Raw genomic sequence first — 19,478 nt, 5'->3', positions numbered from 1 at the left:
GTTTGTAGAGAACTAATTAAAATAACAAGCAGGAGCTGGACACTCACAAGTGGTTGTTAAAAATACAATTATTTAAGATATTTTTTAACCTTAAATTCTTAAAAATCTAACTTATTACGTCTTTAGGATCTATGAGAAACCCAACCGAGAGACAAAATGTCACATATTTGATCTTGAATTTAAGCCCAGGCCTTTTGGAGACTAGTGTTAAAATCCCCACAAATACATTTTTGGAATGCATTTTTGTCATTTTTTCTTGTAACACAAACATATGAGCATCAAATTACTTCTAACTGGATAACTAAAGTGAACCAGATCAGCTTAAATTTAGTTAAATCACAATCAAAAATTCTGGATTGAGTGCAGGTTTATGTCCTTTTTTAAAAATATATGAATGCCAATCTCTTAACTGTTCTTCCCTCTCACCCATCCAGACAATCTCTTTGGGAACTACTACGAAAAGGGCGATCTTATTGCCAGAAAGTACATGGAGTCGGCTGAAGAGCAGGACGACACTCTGACCAACTCAAACCGTTATGTGTTGGCTGACATCACCAGCTTCTTCACATTGCTTGTCGGCATCTACTTCCCCTCTGTGACAGGTGAACCTCTTTCTTTCAGACTGTCCCTGTGTTTGTGTGTGTGTGTAAATCTCCTTGCCCTTGTTAATGTTTGCCTGTCGTCTGTCTGTTCAGGGATCATGGCTGGCTCCAACCGCTCCGGAGACCTGCGTGATGCCCAGAAGTCAATCCCCGTTGGAACCATTGCAGCCATCACCACCACCTCCTTAGTCTGTATCCTCTCACTACTGCCCCCTGCAGGATAGCAAGGGCTACTGCACAGACCAAGTCCAAAAATATATTTGTTTTATACACAATTTTTATTATTATTCAAATCTTTTTTGTGGTTTTCTAAATCATCAGTTCAGCAGACATATGAAAATGTTTCTGGGTGGAGCCTTGAGTGGAATCGCTTGTTTCAGATGTGCCATTTATACACAATTTAAACATTTAAAATAATGCCAGTTTTCAGTCAAATATTATAAAATTGGAAGATTGTGTATTTGAAAACTTTGTAAACTGTAATAATGTAAAAAGAAAAGTAAAAAGAAGTATTTTAGCCACCACTAAATTATGTAAAACCACATCTTGCAATGTGTTTTATAAAAAAATAAGTACAGATATTACATACCTGTCTGTCTTGGAGGAACTTGATCTGTTTTGAATTCTTTCAAATCCCACAACTCTCTCCATCTGTCTGCACAAGTATCAGTCAAAACCACAAAATCTAACATAAAAAATCTAAAGAACAATGTCCTCCTGCTTCCTTTTAACTACCTAACATACTATTCACTGCAAAACTTTGCCTGGGATAAGAAACATATGCTCTTCTGGTCTGTCAGTGAGAATAACCATATAGAAATAACCAATCTTCTTGCTGATGGCCGAATTCTTCACGTAGGTCATATCAAGGTTTCATAACCAGTTAATAGCCACTTGTAGTGTCTGTAAGCTCAGCTGTGTCAGACAGGACTGTGGTGCTTTGCTCTGCTGTAACAAAAACACGCTGATTGGCCTGCAGGAAGCACCACAATTAAAGGTCAACGTTTAAACTGTGAAAGGCCACAACTGCTACAATTCCAGTCTGGTTTCTCATTGTTTTTTTTCTGATTGGCCCAAGTACGCTTGTATCACTTAACCATGGTGGCATAGCTGCTGAACCAGTCCAATATCAACTAGGTTTTTGTTTTCACTCAAAGACTCCTTAGTCCTCTAACATGATCATATTCTATTGAATATTGAATTTCTTCTCCTGTGTGTAATAATATGTAACACAGTACAATGCTGAGCATAAAAAAGGTGGCATGTTGAACACTATTTGGCAGATGTGAATACAGGCCTCCAACTCTTAAGCAGCCGTCTTGATCGCCTTCCATGTATCTCGTAGTAATCAGCTTGGGGGTCTCGACAAATTTGATTAGGACGTCTAATCGCATCAGCGGGCTGCCTATGCAATCACAAGTTAATAAAGCAGAAGGAGATTAGTTACAATGCCATTGATCTCCGAGATATTATCCTAAACAAAATCGATTGATGTCTTTTCTCAGCAAGCACAGTCGATTGCCTTTTCAAATCATTAAGTGCATCTTCACAAAGAAAGTTTGATGATTTTTATCATCCAGTTCTGTCAATGTCTGAACCGGTTTAATGAAAGCACTTCAAACTAATATCAAAACATGCTTATGATATACATTCCTGATCCATAACTGCTCAGACATGTCCAGTGTGTTTCTGTTTGGTGCCTGCATCGACGGTGTGGTCCTCAGGGACAAGTAAGTCCTGAACTTGGTTAACACACAACCCTCCTTTCATAAACTGCATGCTATTTATCAGAATCTGTTTTTGTTTTTGCATGGTTTTGAAATGGTAAGCAACCTTTTCCCCTTTCTCCTTAAGGTTCGGAGAGGGAGTCCACGGGAATTTGGTGATTGGCACGTTGGCTTGGCCTTCACCATGGGTGATCGTGATTGGCTCCTTCTTCTCCACCTGCGGGGCAGGGCTCCAGAGTTTGACAGGAGCTCCTCGTCTCATGCAGGCCATCGCCAAAGACGGCATCGTGCCCGCCCTCCGGGTCAGTCTGTCTGCTTCTTGACACACTTTGTAATAATTCTACACACCGGGACAAACTCCAAGCAGACATTTTTTTTTTTTTTTAAACAGTTGTGTTGACATGTTTCTGTGTTGTCCCTGCAGATTTTTGGCCACGGAAAGGCCAACGGAGAACCCACATGGTCCCTCCTGCTGACTGCTTGTATCTGCGAGAGCGGCATCCTCATCGCTTCCCTAGATGCGGTGGCTCCCATCCTCTCCATGTGAGAACTGAACTCTCTAATTTACTGCCATTTCTGAGAAAACCAACAGTGGGAGATTGCAGAGCAGCCAGTCCCCCTGCTATTCCTTAAACGATGGAAATGCCAAATTTTATGGGCTCAGGATTTAGATCATCACACAAAAGGGCAGCCCGCTTTTCTGCTCTAGCGATACATATAAATACCCGTGAATGTGACAGATACTAAGACAACATACTCCTCAGATTGCAGTCAGGGTGAAATCACTGCTGTAACAGGATGTAAGAAGAGCTGTGTTTTAAAATGAGCTTCTGTGTTTATGTGTGTCCTGCAGGTTTTTCCTGATGTGCTACATGTTTGTGAACTTGGCCTGTGCTCTGCAGACACTGCTGAGAACTCCAAACTGGAGACCTCGCTTCAAGTTCTACCATTGGTCAGTTCAGCAGATACTCAGACAAACAGCAGCTGGACTTTTGTATTATCTTGAATACATTAATCTCAGTGTGTGTGTCTGTACAGGGCTCTGTCCTTCCTGGGGATGAGCTTGTGTCTCACTCTCATGTTCCTCTGCTCCTGGTACTACGCCATCGTGGCCATGGTGATTGCCGGCTCTATCTACAAGTATATCGAGTTCGCAGGGTGAGTGGAGCGCAACCTCAGGAGTGATTGGATTCGCCTGCTGCCTCTGGATTTTGCTGGATTGTGTGTGTGTGTGTGTGTGTGTGTGTGTGTGTGTTTGTGCTGTATTTTTGGAGTTTTCTGCCTCTAAACCATCAATATTTTTAAGGGGAGACACTACAGGTGTATAGTCATTTTTTTAACTTATAGATATCACCAAGAAATGTCCCCAGGTTGTTATTTACATTCAGACAATATTTTATTGTATTACAAGTTTTCTAAAATTGTATGTTTAGGTATGCAAATTAGGTGCTGACTAATTAAATATGTACTCATTTGCAAATATTTCAAGCAAATTTCACAGTTAATTTATTTTGTTTTGTTCATATATTAGATTCAGAGTTTTTACAGAAGGAAGTTAGGATATCTCCTTTAATCATTTCAAAAATCAGAAAATACTAAATAATAAAAGAATCAGAATCATTTTTATTGCCATGTAAGATTTCAAATACAAGTAATTTGCTGTAAAAGTATATAAATATAGATTAAGGAAACAAGTACTTCCAGTAAAAAAACGGCATCATAAATATACATGAAGAATGGAAAAGTCAACATATAAACAATATTTAATAAATATGAACAGTAGAAACAATACATCTCCAAACAAATGACTCCAAACAGACTCAGTGATGTTTTGCAGGTGAGGTTAAAAAACTATAGTTGTGTCATTTGGTATCGTTTTCACTTCTGTGTTGTTGTTTTACATCGTTTTCAGTGTCATTTTTTGTGAAGCAGAACTGTCAGGTGCTGTTAATTAAAAAACTGCAACTTTAAGCATTTGGTTCACACTGACAATAAAGAGTCTCACTGACTCCACACCGGCACTCTTCTGTACAGATATTATGCTAAATCCTGCACACACTGTACAAATATTAGAGGAAACCAGCCAAGATAGGCTGAGATGAGGGTTGTGTTTTCTTAAAGTAGTGCCTGTGCGACCGACTTATTAATCCATCCGTGCTTATAATAGAGCAGTACGGAGCCGTGCACACTGAGTATTTAACTGCTGTGACTCCCTGTGGTGAGTGACATCATGTTAACTTGACATTTACCAGTGATGCCTAATCCTTAATCACATAGCATTATGTCAAAGTGTCGTCTCAAAGTAGACGTGTTTCAGCGAGCTGACTGTATCACTGTCACTTTTTACATTTTAAACGAAGCTTCAAAAGTATTGTTCATGTCTTGATTGACTGATATTGATTGGCGTTTGTCCGTGTCACAGTGCGGAGAAAGAGTGGGGTGACGGTATACGAGGTCTGTCTCTGAGCGCTGCGCGTTACGCCCTCATGAGGCTGGAAGAAGGTCCGCCGCACACCAAGAACTGGAGGTATGACGCACAGACACACAGTCACACATTGTGTAGATGAACATCATGTCTGTACATGTTCAGACATTTTCTCAATTAACGTGTTTCTCCTCCTCACAGCTGTCTAATAACAAGAAGTGTTTCTGAATTGATATTAACACATCCACCTTTCGTGCTGTTTTTCTCTTTCTCTTCTTCACAGCTAGGACTTGGACTTGGTCCACTCGGCCATTTCTGTCCTCACACCTTTATTTTACTTTTCATGGCTCTCCCTGCCCTGCATGCCTTTCACTCGACTTTTTTCTGCCCTGTGTTTTCACTTTCTCTCCCCTCTCCTCAGGCCCCAGTTGCTGACGCTGGTGAGTACAGATGCAGAGCAAAACGTGGAGCAGCCCCGTCTGCTCTCTCTGACCAACCAGCTGAAGGCGGGCAAAGGTCTGACCATCGTTGGAACAGCTCTAGAGGGCACCTACCTGGAGAACCACGACAAGAGCCAGCGTGCAGAGCAGGTGTGGAGCCCTTAAAGCCCCTCTCTACTCAAAAATGTTTTTTTCTTTTATTTTTTTGTCCCTTAAAGTATCTGACCTTGACTAGACTGACTTTTATCCACGGCAATATTGGATGTTTAGAGTAACAGACATAAGACAACAAATGCGGGCAGAAATGGAGTTGGATGGGTCAAACAAACCCCAGTCTTTGAGCCTGGTGTTTGTGTCCCTTGTGAAACCAAAAGTCAATGTTTTTATTTGATGTTAACTGTGTCTGGTAGTTAAGCCCAACCTTTCTTTAACCCTAACCTTAGTCAAAGCATTTTATTGCCTAAAGTGAAGTGTTTCCTGTGAGCAGAAGTTTATTTTGAAAAGCCACTATGTATGTAACTAGCAGAAAGTTAGACAGCATTCCTAAAATGTCCAAAACTGAAGCAGTAGATGTACTTCCAACCCCTTTTAAAGTTTACTTTTTATTTGAGAAAACCATATTGAATAAAATACTAACCACAGCAGAGCATTTTTACACACTTCAAAAACGTGTCAGCGGGGGGACTTTAAAATTTTTAGGAGAAAGCTGTTTCAAATTCTGTTTTTTGGTGAAAGAAAATGTGTTTCTTTAAATTAGATCCAAGACAAGAAACCATGCTGTCACAGAGATACACATGAACTAAACTTATTTATCAGTTAGAGTCAGAAGACGATGTTTATTTTATAATCTTGGAAATCGGAACAAACGTTGCTTCCACCTTGATCAGGGGATTTTTTCCTTTGTTCTGTTTAGTCTATATAGGAATGTGTGTATATAAAGATATTTATGTATATTTATATGTATATGTGTATCTTGTCATTATAGTCCTCTTTTTTTTGCTATCATTGCTGATTACTTTATTTGAATTTTCAAAAAGAAAAAAAAAAGTCAGCAGATCATGGAATAAACAAAAGAGCCACTCACACACTACAGGGCTCCAATATCCACTTATGTATTGCACCTTGGTGTCGTTTCGAGCCTGTAAAACGTCACCTAGGTGCAATAAATAAGTGGATATTGGAGCCCTGCAGCATGCGAGCAATTTATTTGTTACATGCAGAACTGTATTCACATGCTTTTAAGTGTAGATGCCATATGAAGATATGTTCTGTCAGTGTGGACTTTCCAGACATAGTTAAATCAAAGTCAAAATTGCAAAAGACAGCCATAAAAGTGTGCAGAAATACTGGATTATTTACTATGGTTTGATATTTGAGGATGTTATCTTGGGGAGTTTCACATGCCAGCCTTAGTGCTAGCCTTTCACTTGTTCTCTGCGTCGTGTTAACAGTTATTCTTTGGCTTTCTAGGCGCTGCGTAAACTGATGGAGACTGAGAAAGTGAAGGGCTTCAGTCAAGTGACCGTGTCCTCGAACCTACGCGATGCCACCTCCCACCTCCTCCAGGCCAGTGGGCTGGGAGGCCTGAAACATAACGCTGTGCTGGTATCCTGGCCACGCAACTGGAGGCAGGGAGACGAGCACCAGACCTGGAGGAACTTTGTTGGTGGGTCACTGGAAAAATAAAAGAAACCAAAAATCCCGTCCAAAAGATTTGGCTCTTTGGCAGTTTTTGAGGAGGTGTGTTGGAGTGGTGCACTTCTCTTCAACCAAAGAACTGCAGGACAAAATCCCTACCAGCTCCAGCTTTTTGAGAGCTTGTCTGGCTATTTCACCGATCAGCTGAGGGGAAACGTGGAATGAATGGCTCTCTAATAAGAGTACAGCATGAAAAAGAAGAAGGAATATTTGCTATTGGACAACAGAATTAGTCAGGACAAAAGTGAAGATAACATGACCTCTGATAATAGTTTGTAATGGAAACAGCTTGTGTAAGCAGTATGTCTGTGTGTCTTCTGCAGAGTTGGTCAGAGAAACCACTGCGGCTCACCTGGCTCTGCTCGTCCCGAAGAACATCTCGGCCTTCCCGTCTAATGGAGAGCGCTTCACTGAGGGTCATATTGACGTTTGGTGGATCGTTCATGATGGAGGCATGCTGATGCTGCTGCCCTTCCTTCTCCGCCAGCACAAGGTACTGTGCAACAAGTAATACTGCAAAATGAATAGTACATGGAAAAGGTTTCATGTCCGATGTCATGTCCCGCCATCCTGTCATAGTATTTTCTATAATGTTCTTTTAGGAAGTAAATAGTTTCTGTTGTAGATTTTTGTGGTGAGTTTTTCCAAACAGGTAGACAAGATTTGCCATTGCAAATAACATAGATGTACAATATAAGATTTACTAAGAAACTAAGTCACAGAACAAACTGCAAGGATATGTCAGCTGTTCTTCTTGCTGTTTAGGTTTGGAGGAAGTGCAAGATGCGCATCTTCACCGTGGCCCAGTTGGACGACAACAGCATCCAGATGAAGAAAGACCTGACCACATTCCTCTATCATCTCCGTATTGACGCCATGGTGGAAGTTGTAGAAATGGTAAGGTTTCTAAAAAAAAAACTAGACTGTTACCACGAACAGTTAACCTGTGAACTAGAAGAATCTGCGTCCTCATGTTTAATTTGCTCTAGCAGCCGACCAGGCCCTGGATGGGCCAATTACAACCATTTATTTAATGTGGGGCAGGTTTGGGGCAATGATTGACAGAGGACCGTTGTTGAGGCATTTTCCTAAACAACCAAGATGGCTGCGACTGATGTGGAACATTCTGTTGAAGCTGCCAAACTAGACAGAAAGAACAAACAACTGCACTAAAGCTTTTGTTAATAAGAAAGATGTGTTTGCTGTACTTTTGACAAGATTCAGTAAAAGTTTAATTTACCAGCTGGCCCCACAGGTCGCCAAATACAGTCATGGAAAAAATTATTAGACCATTGTTTTCCATGGTTTTCTTTATAATCAATGTCATTATCAAGAAAACCATGGAAAATGTTGAGATATCAGCTCTTAAATTAAAGTCTTTTTTTTGTTGTTGTCATTATATTTGTCCAAACAAATTGTACCTTCAGTTATACCAGGCATTAACAAGGGTGGTCCATGACTGTAGATGTGGCACAGTGAAAACCCAAGGGCTACTGTCTCCTTTAACTGAGCTGGGAATTGCTGCAAAGCGGTTTTGGCCTTTCCTGTTTTTTTCAAATATTTTAGTAAAGTGACTAATAACACCATTGTTTTAAAAGTCTGATGGCAAAAACTGTAGTCTGTTTAGATTTTTCTGTGCCTCAGCACCACATCATACATTTTGGTTTTCTGATTGGTCGTAGGCCTGCATTTGCAAATTGGTCTTGTGATGTCAGGCTAACTTCCAATATGTCAGACAAAATGTATATCAAAGTGCGTCTCCAAGTGCTTTAATCTCAGTGAAACTCAGCTGGTGACTTAATTAGTGAACGCAGCGATGCCTCGGGTTTGGACAGCTGCTCCAGTGAACACGTCTAGTATTCTGCACAGAAAGAAGCATGACTGCCCTGGTCATCTAAACCTGCTGATTGGTGCGAGTGACAGCATGATATAGTGCGTGTTAAAGCATCAATCGGCTTCAACCAAAACCAACAATCAGACATTCAGACGCCTACTTTATAAAGCAGTGGGACGGGTATAGAGGAGGTGAGAAAGTATGGGGGATCTTTTTTCCACATTCTTCATACAGTCACTTGAAACCAAGTTCAACATCATGAACGCCTTTAAAGAAACATTGTCTGAAAGAGTTATCCCTTTTATACAATTCATTGCATGTTGCTCCATATGAAGGCAGTCTTTTCCCCCTGCCTTCAGGTGCAGCCAAACAGAACAAATATAAACACATTTGCTATGAGACGTGGTGGTTCGACACGTCATTTTAACTAGTTTATGCTTCTTTTTCAAGCATACCTCACTCAGGGACAGAGATATTATCAAACATGCAAGATTTTGCTGTAAATATACTGGTAAATAAATGTGGAAAGCACAAAAAAAAAACAGGAATAATAAAAGAAAAATGAACCGTACATTTCTTTCATCTTAGCATGACAGCGATATCTCAGCCTACACTTACGAGAAGACCCTGGTGATGGAACAACGATCACAGATGCTTAAACAGATCAACCTGACCAAGACCGAGCGTGAGAGAGAGGTAAGGAAGTTTGTTTGTTTGTGTCAAAGTTTTGTTGTTTTGAAAAGTGCTCAAAGATGCACACATAAACTTGACATGACTTGACGTGCCGACTTGGCATGGCTCGGCATGATCTGACTTGACTTGACACATAAGTCCCCCGGGACAAAAGCATATCAACGGTTAAATCAGAGCAGTTGGACACCATATTTACCCTTTCTATCAGTGCTGAACACAGACACAGCAGCTACTGCTTTGCTTTTGTGAATCACAGCGTGATGGTGTTTTGACAGATGTGGAAAATAAAAGATATTGATCACAGTGTTATACTATTATTAGCTCCTCCGAGTTCTTTGTTGAACTTAAAGATTGCTTGCTTCTCCTGGTCAATAAATTTAATAAGTGCAGTGGAATTATCCTCACTCTTTACTTTACTTTTTCTGAGTCATTGCTGTGATATACAGTAAATAAATGTCTTGTAAAAACATTCTTTGTAAAAAACATTCCTATGCTGCCTTGTTTCTTATAAATATATATATATATATATATATATATATATATATATATATATATATATATATATATATATTTATTTTTTTTTATTTTTTTTAAGTATGTGTATCTAAATACATCTCTCCCTTATATTTGCTTCATCTGTACCTTTACAGATCCAGAGTATCACTGATTCATCCCGCGGGTCAATCCGCCGTAAGAACCCAGCCGCTGTGACCACCCAGCTGAGTGTGACCGAGGACCCGCCAGCAGCCAGCAAGGAGGAGAAGCCCGAGGAAGAGGTAGAGCACAGCTGAACTCAGTCTGAAGAGTAAAGTATATTTGTGTGCTTACATGAAGGTGATTTAACACAAAACAAGAACGAAGGGGAAAAAGATTGAGCGGTGAGATGAAATCAGGCACTTAGAAATTTAAATTTAAATCTAAAAAAGTTCCATGATAAACAAAAACTGGATAACATAGTAGAACACAACATAAAGTTAAGAAGAGCAAAAATAGAACTAAACTATATAGTTTAAAGGTTTAAACATAGAATTACTAGGGTTTTTTTTAAATAGTTTTTTGTTTTAGATTTAATAGAAAATAATAGGTTTAATAATTTGGTTTAAAGTTTTGGGAAATATACTGTCTAACCCCTATTCCCAAAAAGTTGCTTTGAAAAACAACATAAAATATTGTAACGGTGGATGTCTTGTGTAAATGCACACCATCAGTTATTACCAATTACAAAAATGTCCTGAAATTCTTATTGATTGCTCATTATTGGGGTTATTTCTAACCATTCAAAAGGGACCTCATGGTTGGTTTTTCTTGCTTTAAAAAAAAAAGATATGTAGCCTTACTGCAGTCCAAGATGATGTGTAAAACTGTTTGTTTATTTTGGATGAGGTGATCATAGATCTAGGCATCCTAGAGGGATTATACCATTGGAATGAATGGGGGATTTGAATGGGTTAAAGTAATATGATATAGCTTAACTCTTTTCTTGCCTCCCTCACAGCCCATGTTACAAAAGAAACAACATAATATGCAGACTAAACTATTCTTCCTTTTCCCTCTCTCAAACACTGTGGCTCTATGTGACTTTGACCTGCATTCCTACATTTTCACCTCAACCGTGACTCTTTCAACCTTCCATGTAATGTACATGTAAATCCACATCCGTCCTCTCTTCCTCTCGTCTCATAGTCAAAGTCGGCCTCTTCCCCTGTGTCCCCCCCTGCTCAGGTTCAGCTCATCCACGACAACACCAACCCAGCCAGCCCCGCCACCCCGGCCACCCCGCTGACACCCACAGAGGGTGCCAAGAGCCCCGGGGAGCAGGTCCAGATGACCTGGACTGAGAAGTGTGACGGCGAGCCAGCCAAGCCGCCTGGCGCAGCCACGCCAGAGGGCATCAAAGACATCTTCAACATGAAGCCGTGAGTGCTCTGAAATGCTCATTGAACCTTTACCTGTTGAAAAGGTGAATTACCTTCTTGTTCCTGACAAAAAGAGCCTTGAGTCTTTTATTCTGTACAATGTAGCACCAAAGAGGTCTGCCAGAGTGCTGTTAAAGATTCATAAGTCTTCTTTCTTTTAGCAGAACTTGGATTAGGTGCACTAAAATACATTCACAGTTTAGTACTGGTAATCATGTGTTTCTCTTCTTGCCATGCTGCAGCGAGTGGGAGAACCTGTAAGTATTGAAGTCCATATCAACCTCATTCAGTCCATGCACATCTCATACTGAGCAAGTTAGCCACATGAGCAGAAGAAGATGAATACTTTTGTGTGAATGAGCATCTGTCACCGAGACTGGCTAATTATCATGAAACGCTTCATAACATTCTCTGAAATATCCCTTAAAGCTGGGGTCGGCAGTTTTCTGGAAAAGGCCAAAGAAAATACAGCCCTCCTCCTACCCCTCCCCCTTCTCTTCTAAGCTCCTCCCACCAGATGACAACAGGCATATACACGTTTCATACAGTTACCTGTACGAGTACCAGTCATACGTTTCAATCATCACGATAATGACTGTGTTTTTTTATGAGAAGTTTAGATTAACATTAGATACATATATTAACACGTTTTATTCCATTTATTGTCAGACTGTTTTTGAGGCTTTTAGTTTTTGATAAGCCTGTCTTAATTTTTTGGAGTAACATTGCAGTGTAGACAGTTGTTGCCGAAGCTGGAATATCAACTTTTTCTGCAGGAATTTCTGTCACTGAATCAGGCTTTCATGTTTGAAGGGACATGCATGCGCTTAAGCATTTGTAAAGCAGCCAATAGTAACTCCTTCTCTCCAAATAACCTGTTATGGCCAACCTCACCTGACACAGGCTAGATTTCCTATAGCCTGAAAACAGAGCCAAGAGGAGAGGTCTATCTTTCTTTCTTTTGAACGGTTATTATGGGACTTTTGCCCAATAACACCCAAAAAACTGCCTACCCCGAGTTTAATCACTGTTTAAACAGTTTTAACTAATTTTGTTTTCCTTTGTCTGCACTCAGGAACCAATCCAATGTGCGACGTATGCACACAGCGCTCCGGCTGAATGAAGTTATCATCAAAAAGTCCTCAGAGGCCAAGCTAGTCCTCCTCAACATGCCCGGGCCACCCAAGAACCGGACAGGTGATGAGAACTGTATCCTTCACCCGGAAAGAAGTAGGTTTGTCTGAGAGGAGTTCCTAATATGTCGGAAACATTGCTGATTACCTTTCAAAACACAAGTAGTTCGCTTCGACAGGGTTTAAGAGTCTCTTGCACTCTAACTACTGTTTGTATCAATAATAGAATGCAATTTAAAATCTCGTAAAAATTATTCATAGTACAGTTTGATGTCGAAATTTCACACAAAAAAGTCATTGTATGGTATGTCATCAAATGTCATCAAAAAAGTCATAGTATAGTTTAGTTTGCCCATAAATAGCGAAAACACAACAATTATGGGATGTCCAAAAATTACCCCGTCAAAAAAAGTACCGTAGCATGTTGATTTTTGTCAAAAATGGTCAAATTTTGAAATGCCTAAAAATGCTTCAAATGAGTCAATTATAGTCTGTTGATACATATTAGAGCATAATAGGGACAAAAGAAAAACAGAAAAACACCTTATTATGTGATGTCCAAAAACTGAAAAAAGTAATTTATATAGTATGTCAATTTTAACAAAAATGGTCAGTGCCTAATTTACAATGCCTAAGAATGCTAGAAATGGTCCAATTATAGTCTGCTGATACATGGGGTAGTATATATTGTCCAAAAATAGCAAAAAAAACACACCATATTACGGGATGTCCAAAAACTAAGTCACATTATAGTATGTTGTCAAAAATGTCATGAAAAAAGTAAAAACTCCATCATCTTCATTCAGTGTCATCCATTGTTGGGGTTCGAACCACCAACCCTTTGATTCTAAGGTAAACTCTTTACCTTCTGACCTACAGCTACTCATGTCATGTATGTAATGTAAATGTAATAGTAAACTATGACGTCCAAATTTTACGAAAACAAGTCAGTATAAATTGACCTCCAAAATTCACTAAAAGAGTCGTAGTATAGTATCAATGCATGGTCAAGGATTGAACCACCAACCAAATGATTCAAAGGTAAACTCTTCACCACCTGAGCTATACATTGTTTAAAGGAATCTTCTGCATAGTATCCCTTCAAGTGTTTGTTTTGTGTACCCAGTAGTACTTGCAGTATATTATATAAGTTCATATTGTCACGCTTCCAGTAGTTTCTTTAACAGTTCTCTTAAAGACATGGAGTTCCTTGAGGTCCTCACTGACGGTCTCAACCGGGTCCTCCTGGTTCGCGGAGGCGGCCGCGAGGTCATCACTATCTACTCCTGAAAAAGCAGCCCCCTTCCCCACTACAACCCCCTCCCACCCCTCCCTCAGCCCTGTTCCTGTGTTACCTTTACTCCCACACTCTCATCAACGCTGCTTCATCATTATGTCGCTATTACCGTTTATTTCTGTCCTCTCACACCCGACCAATAGCCCAGCTCAGCTTCAGCACCTCTCCCTGAGCTCCATCCCCAGCAGACCGATGAGCAGTATCACATGCTCAGCCACTACACCCTTCATTCTAGTCCAGTAAGCTACTATAACTGTTGTCGGCTCTAGACTCATTTAGATGCTTTCTAGATTTGTTCTTACAGAGACTTTTTATCTTTGCTAGTCTGTAATCTACTGTAGTAACTCGCCTTGAGTCGGAGTCACTCGGTAAGGAAGAGGTGGCGGTGTTGGGCGCGGGTTGTTAGCTGAGGTGTGAGCGCACATGCATGTATGTGTCTGTCTTTATTTAAATCTCTGCAGAGTCTTATTGTTTTTTTTGTTTTTCAAATACAAGTGTGGCATAGCAGCGGCTTCTGCTTGGAAAGAACGAGAGCCAGCTGAAATGAGCTCAGTGTAGGATTTGTCTGTTTAGTTCCCTTGTGGTGATCGGACACCTCCCACAGCGTTCCAGCCTGTTGTCTTCGATGTGATTTATCTTTTCAAGGCAAAAAGACACTGCTACCCACGGTCAGGACCACCAGCTGGAAGGAGAAGTCATTAAGTATGAACTGTGAAATTCACATTGGTATTCGAAGAAGACTGAAAAGGCACGTGGATCAACCCTGCAGTATTATCTTTAACCTGTTCACTCCTTAGCATGGCGTCCTTATAACTGTGTGTGTTTTTACTGTTCTGTTCCCGTCATCACCCGTCCTCCTTTCAACTCATTTCTTAGTGGCTGTTCATCCCCGTGGCCACTGTTAGTGCCAAAAAAAATACAACAAGGCTAGCTTAGTGTGTAGAGATTGACACGTAATTAAAACTGTGAATAGTGCGTTTCCTACCAGAAGGCTGGTGTAACAGCGGAGTGGGGAGACAGTACAAACACCCCGAGGAGATTATCATTGCCAGCACCCCTCGACCCTCGTGTGGATCACTGTAAATAATGTAAAAGCTCTGACGCGTTGTTCAGTATGAGTGTAGTATTTTTGTGACATACTAAAAAGCTTCTAGTGGAGAGAAAACGTTCCTTCGCTGAGAGGGACAGCTCAAAAACGCTGTTTTAAAAAATTTATTTATCTATTTATTTATTTATTGGATGGCATAGGCTCCTGTCACTTTGGTAACTGTCATTGTAACCTCGACAAGCACTGCACCTGCACTGTCCGCCACTGTGCAACAAGTGAAATTTTGATGAATGCATCAAATTCATTAAATAAAAAAAAAAACTTACTAAATGTTATTTTTTCATCTAGAGAACAAATATGTATTTATGTTTATAGACAAAAGTTACACATATTGATGATATAGTTGTATGTCATTTTGATTGTCACTCAAAGATATATTGTTGTTTTTTTGCCTGATTTAGATACATTAAATGTGCCATATCAAAGTATTTTTCAAAGAGAAATAGTGAACAAAAATTCTATCGATTGAATTAGAGAGAACAAAGTGTAAAGTAAAAAAGATAAATTAAGGAAAACTGAGGTGTCTACATGAAACTAGCACGGTGATGACACTGTAGATGGAAAGTCGCCCTATAGATGATGAAATAAAAGATGTTCAGACGCTCAGATTTAAAGTAACAGCTCTTATATCAGACCGTGGTGAGATTTGAACATCTATGGATTGATTGTTTATAGGGTCAAGTCTAAATAAATAGAGAGGACAATGGCTTCTGTAGCTAGGAAACTCCTGTTGTCCACGTGACTGAACTCTATGCAGTAGACTCTCCAGTGAGATTTTATATCCTCTAGATTGGTTAAGATTTGAGCCACACACGTACCTGACTGAATGACTTGTGAGCAAATCATATTTAGGTTCAAAAAGTGCATCTTGGAAGGAATGTGCAATAGTTGAAAATCTGGACTCATGTGATCATGTTATTTATTTTTTTACACATATATTTTGTATATGTAGATTTCGTAAGTCTTTAACAAACAAAAAAAATCCAGAATCATCTCACTTTGACCAAGGACAGCTGTCACTTTACTTTATTTCTGTTTCTTTTCTTGAAGAAACTGTTTTTGGTCATTTGCACTTGTAGTAGAAATATGAATATAAATAAATACGTATATATATACAGTATATACAATATAGGGAAGCAAAACAAATTAGTTTCTAGATCTATTTACAAACAGTATTAAATGTTTTTAGTGTTGCTTGAATGTCGGACCATATGTTGTGAATGCTGCTAGTATCAATAGATTTATTTGTACTGTAAATAGAGATGACTAAAGATCAAGTGAAAAAGGGTATAGACATACATATCAGTGGCGGTGGTAGTTTAACAAGACGAGGCTGTACCTGTAAACATTTGGCCTGAGATCTCTGGACAGGGTTAGCTTTCTGTTTTGTTTGAAAATTATACTGAATACCTTGATGCAATATTATAACCGAGGGCAAATCCTCCACCCTTTTATTCTTTTAAAAGAATGAATCCCATGAATAAACTAATTTTAATGTAACAGATTATTTACTTAGAGAAACATACAGGAATCACTAAAATATGTTTAAATATGAATATTTATCTGCTAAACGTTACTGTTTGCAAATTTTTAACACACCTACCTTTGACACCTGTGATACTTAAGAAGCAGCCACTCCTAGTTTTCAAAGATTTTAGGGTGCCAGGTCATGACGATTTTCTTTAATATGCTTGTCACACTTTGACACTCTGACAAAAGGGGTTGTTTATCGCTCACATCAGTTTTTGAAGAATACGGCTATTTTGGGATTGTCTCCACAACATTGCCTGCATCAACTGAGCCTTTTAAATTTATTCAAAAGAAAAGATATCTGATGTTTATTGGAGAAGTTTATTGGAAATGAATTTATTTATTGAATTATAAATGTTTTATAATTGCTGTTTGCATGGTACTATGTGGCAATATTTGTTTTAGTGGTTTATATAGTGATGACTTACATGTTCAAGGTGCAGAGAGGGGTAAAAGGTTGTCAAACGTTCTCATTTAGTTACAGATTTTTGAGAACTCTGGAGCCGCTCCGTCGGCGACATGGCTAGACCTTGAAAACAAGTCTTTTGCAAAAAATAAGAAAAAGTATGAGTTCACTATATTGTTACTTGTTATATTTCAATCTTGCTCAAATAGTCTTATGTAACGTAATAGGAGATTTTGAGTTTGCGAACGGATGGGCCTTAGAAACGGTCATTTCACCTTTGTAAATATATATCACTTAAGTCAGAGACACTGTAACCTACTAGTGTTGTCTTTTGTTGTACACTGTTCTATCACTGTGGACAAAGTCTTAGAGTTTTGTAAAGATTTATGTGCAATATTGTTCTCACATTGGAATTTTTTTCATTTTGTCACAAGTTATTTATTTTCTATCAACATCTGGAGGTGTCACTTATTTCATCAGAATGTTTGTCACCTGGTCTTATAGACAATAAAGATCTACAGTGTTCATCCCAATGTGGCTGAGACAGCAAAGCACTTTAACACTGAGGGGGTTCTCTGTGACAGGATCAGTCTGCAGGAGTGGGAAGGAGTCGAACAAGAGCCAGCCCACTCTGAACAGACTCTATCACACAGGGACCTCTGGTGGCACCCGAGTGTATTACAACCAGCCGTGGAGGTCTGACAGCTCAGACTTTAAAACATGATTAATTCCCATCATTTTGAAGCAGTTTTAAACTGCAATAATCCAGAGACCTACCTGCTGATTTTGTTTACATCTAATCGTTTCAGCATTTTCTTGGACATTTTAGCATGCATCACATTCTTTCCTTTCTCTTGCCAAACTTCTTTAAAAAAAAAAAAGAATAGTAACTGTTAAATTTATAGTGCTTGTCACTCAATCTGTGAGGTGAGCCTTCCCAGAATTCCTCCTCCACTCCCCCCCAAAAAACCCCTTTCCTCACCCCATCTGCCCCAACTCCCTGGCCTCCCCCATCCCAGCCACTAAATCCACCCCAGCTCTGTATTTTAAATGTGATTGCAGTATAATTCTGAAAAATGATCAAAGAATATAAAACTCGCGCTTCCAATTCTGGTACTGGCTCTGCTTGGACGACAGAAGATAGTCGACTTAGAAACCAGCACGTCCCCTCTCCCCACAACTGATCCATGATTTAGATCAGATCCTTCGCCTGCACAACTGTAGCATGAGACAAACTTGCCGGTGATCATTACTCAGTCTCCATCCTTAAATGGATATTAAGGGCTCTGAAACACATCCGGGTTGAGGAGGCTGTCCTGTTAAGATACCAACAGAAAAAAAAAGAAAAAACAAGTCCCAGATAATGACAGAGAGGGCACAGTCTGAAATAAGATCGAACCCTTCAGTATATTTTCACAGAAGCATCAGACAGATGATGTTGGAGCTTATCACACAGTCGATCTCTCTGGGAGTTAAAGAGAAGAACTTAAGTCACTATCCACGCAATGCAAGCGGAGCCAAGTCCCAGTCATGTTGTGTATCTCAGTGCATGCATGCAATTACCCTGAACAAGGTGTATTGAAAATATATTGGGTGTTTGTGGTATAAAAGTATTTTCTTTATATCGGTTAGGAACTTTTCTTTCTAGTAGTATGATTTTCTCTTTCCTTAGGACTGGCCAATCATTGTATCCAAGATGAATATTATTATTATTATAGTACAAGATTCTATTTTTTATGGTAGATTTGTTGACAAGTTACTCTCATTGTGTCAAATATTATCTGCAGATAAACTGACTACCAAAGTATATTTCAGTTAACTACATAAATTATGGTGTGCAATTGTGTGCTCCAGTGAATTAGACACAGACAACAAAAAAATCCTAACCATTATAGATCATAGATCAAAAAAGAAAAGCGTAAATCTATGAAAGTGCCAAAATAGTAGGAGATGCCTGAAAATCGACATTTCGTTGGGAAAGGCAGCCTGTTTAGAAATATTGATTTGCCCACTTTTCAGTAAATAACTGTGATATAATCAGTGTATTAAGTATAATAATTACCGATCACCCGAATGTGTCTGTTGGGATGCGATCTGACAACCTTTATTGAAAAAGTTTGACATTTTGGGAAATACAATTGTTCTTAGGAGTTAGCCGAGCATAGAGACTAAACAATAGGGCAAACAGCCAGCTTGCTGAAAAGTGACAAAAATCCACACACCAGCATCTCTAGGGGTAATTATTAGCACATTTTATATCAGCTTTGTTTAATCCGTACAAAACCCGAAGTGTTAAATCCATAAAAGTAGACTAGTTTATGCATTGGATTGTAGCTGTTGCTAGGCAACTAGCAGACTCCTCCAGTATGTCACCATTCATAAAACCGCGATTTATCGGTTTTACGCTTCGATTTTTGTTTATCAAAGTCTTGATTGATGAGCTTTAGAGGTGCCTGTAGCTACTCTTTTTTACCTTTGCGAGCTGTTTTCCTCTTTTTAGTCTTTATGCTGGTGTTCTGTGCATATGTGCTCCCAGTCGAGATTTGCTACTTTGCGGTTCTGCACATTCGAGGGAGTATTATTTTAAAGGAGATATTGGTCTTATTGGTAGAAATTATAGAGTAGTAAATTATGCTCCCCATATTTTTACAGTACACTTACCCCGTTTG

At 39.4% G+C, this 19,478-nt stretch overlaps 1 protein-coding gene across 3 annotated transcripts in view; it reads left to right on the top strand.

Annotated features, from left to right (window-relative positions):
* slc12a5a (solute carrier family 12 member 5a) overlaps positions 1-18,910 on the top strand; it is a 179,857-nt gene extending 160,947 nt beyond the window's left edge. For 2 of the 3 annotated variants that reach the window (XM_059329847.1, XM_059329849.1), the window contains exons 9-26: positions 435-602; positions 696-794; positions 2,275-2,332; positions 2,457-2,631; positions 2,754-2,872; positions 3,183-3,281; positions 3,368-3,487; positions 4,752-4,856; positions 5,176-5,344; positions 6,665-6,860; positions 7,216-7,385; positions 7,658-7,789; positions 9,315-9,422; positions 10,070-10,195; positions 11,103-11,335; positions 11,578-11,592; positions 12,411-12,544; positions 13,667-18,910. In XM_059329847.1, the coding sequence (XP_059185830.1) occupies positions 435-602; positions 696-794; positions 2,275-2,332; positions 2,457-2,631; positions 2,754-2,872; positions 3,183-3,281; positions 3,368-3,487; positions 4,752-4,856; positions 5,176-5,344; positions 6,665-6,860; positions 7,216-7,385; positions 7,658-7,789; positions 9,315-9,422; positions 10,070-10,195; positions 11,103-11,335; positions 11,578-11,592; positions 12,411-12,544; positions 13,667-13,758 (2,318 nt within the window). In that variant the 3' untranslated portion in view covers positions 13,759-18,910. The remainder of the gene's footprint in view (positions 1-434; positions 603-695; positions 795-2,274; positions 2,333-2,456; positions 2,632-2,753; positions 2,873-3,182; positions 3,282-3,367; positions 3,488-4,751; positions 4,857-5,175; positions 5,345-6,664; positions 6,861-7,215; positions 7,386-7,657; positions 7,790-9,314; positions 9,423-10,069; positions 10,196-11,102; positions 11,336-11,577; positions 11,593-12,410; positions 12,545-13,666) is intronic. The other variant, XM_059329848.1, reaches the window with a different exon arrangement.
* The last annotated feature ends 568 nt before the right edge of the window (positions 18,911-19,478 follow it).

Source organism: Centropristis striata, chromosome 3 (genome assembly GCF_030273125.1).
Source record: "Centropristis striata isolate RG_2023a ecotype Rhode Island chromosome 3, C.striata_1.0, whole genome shotgun sequence".
Taxonomy (NCBI): Eukaryota; Metazoa; Chordata; class Actinopteri; order Perciformes; family Serranidae; genus Centropristis; species Centropristis striata.
Note: the sequence above shows the minus strand (reverse complement) of the source record. Positions and strands in the feature narration are given on the sequence as shown.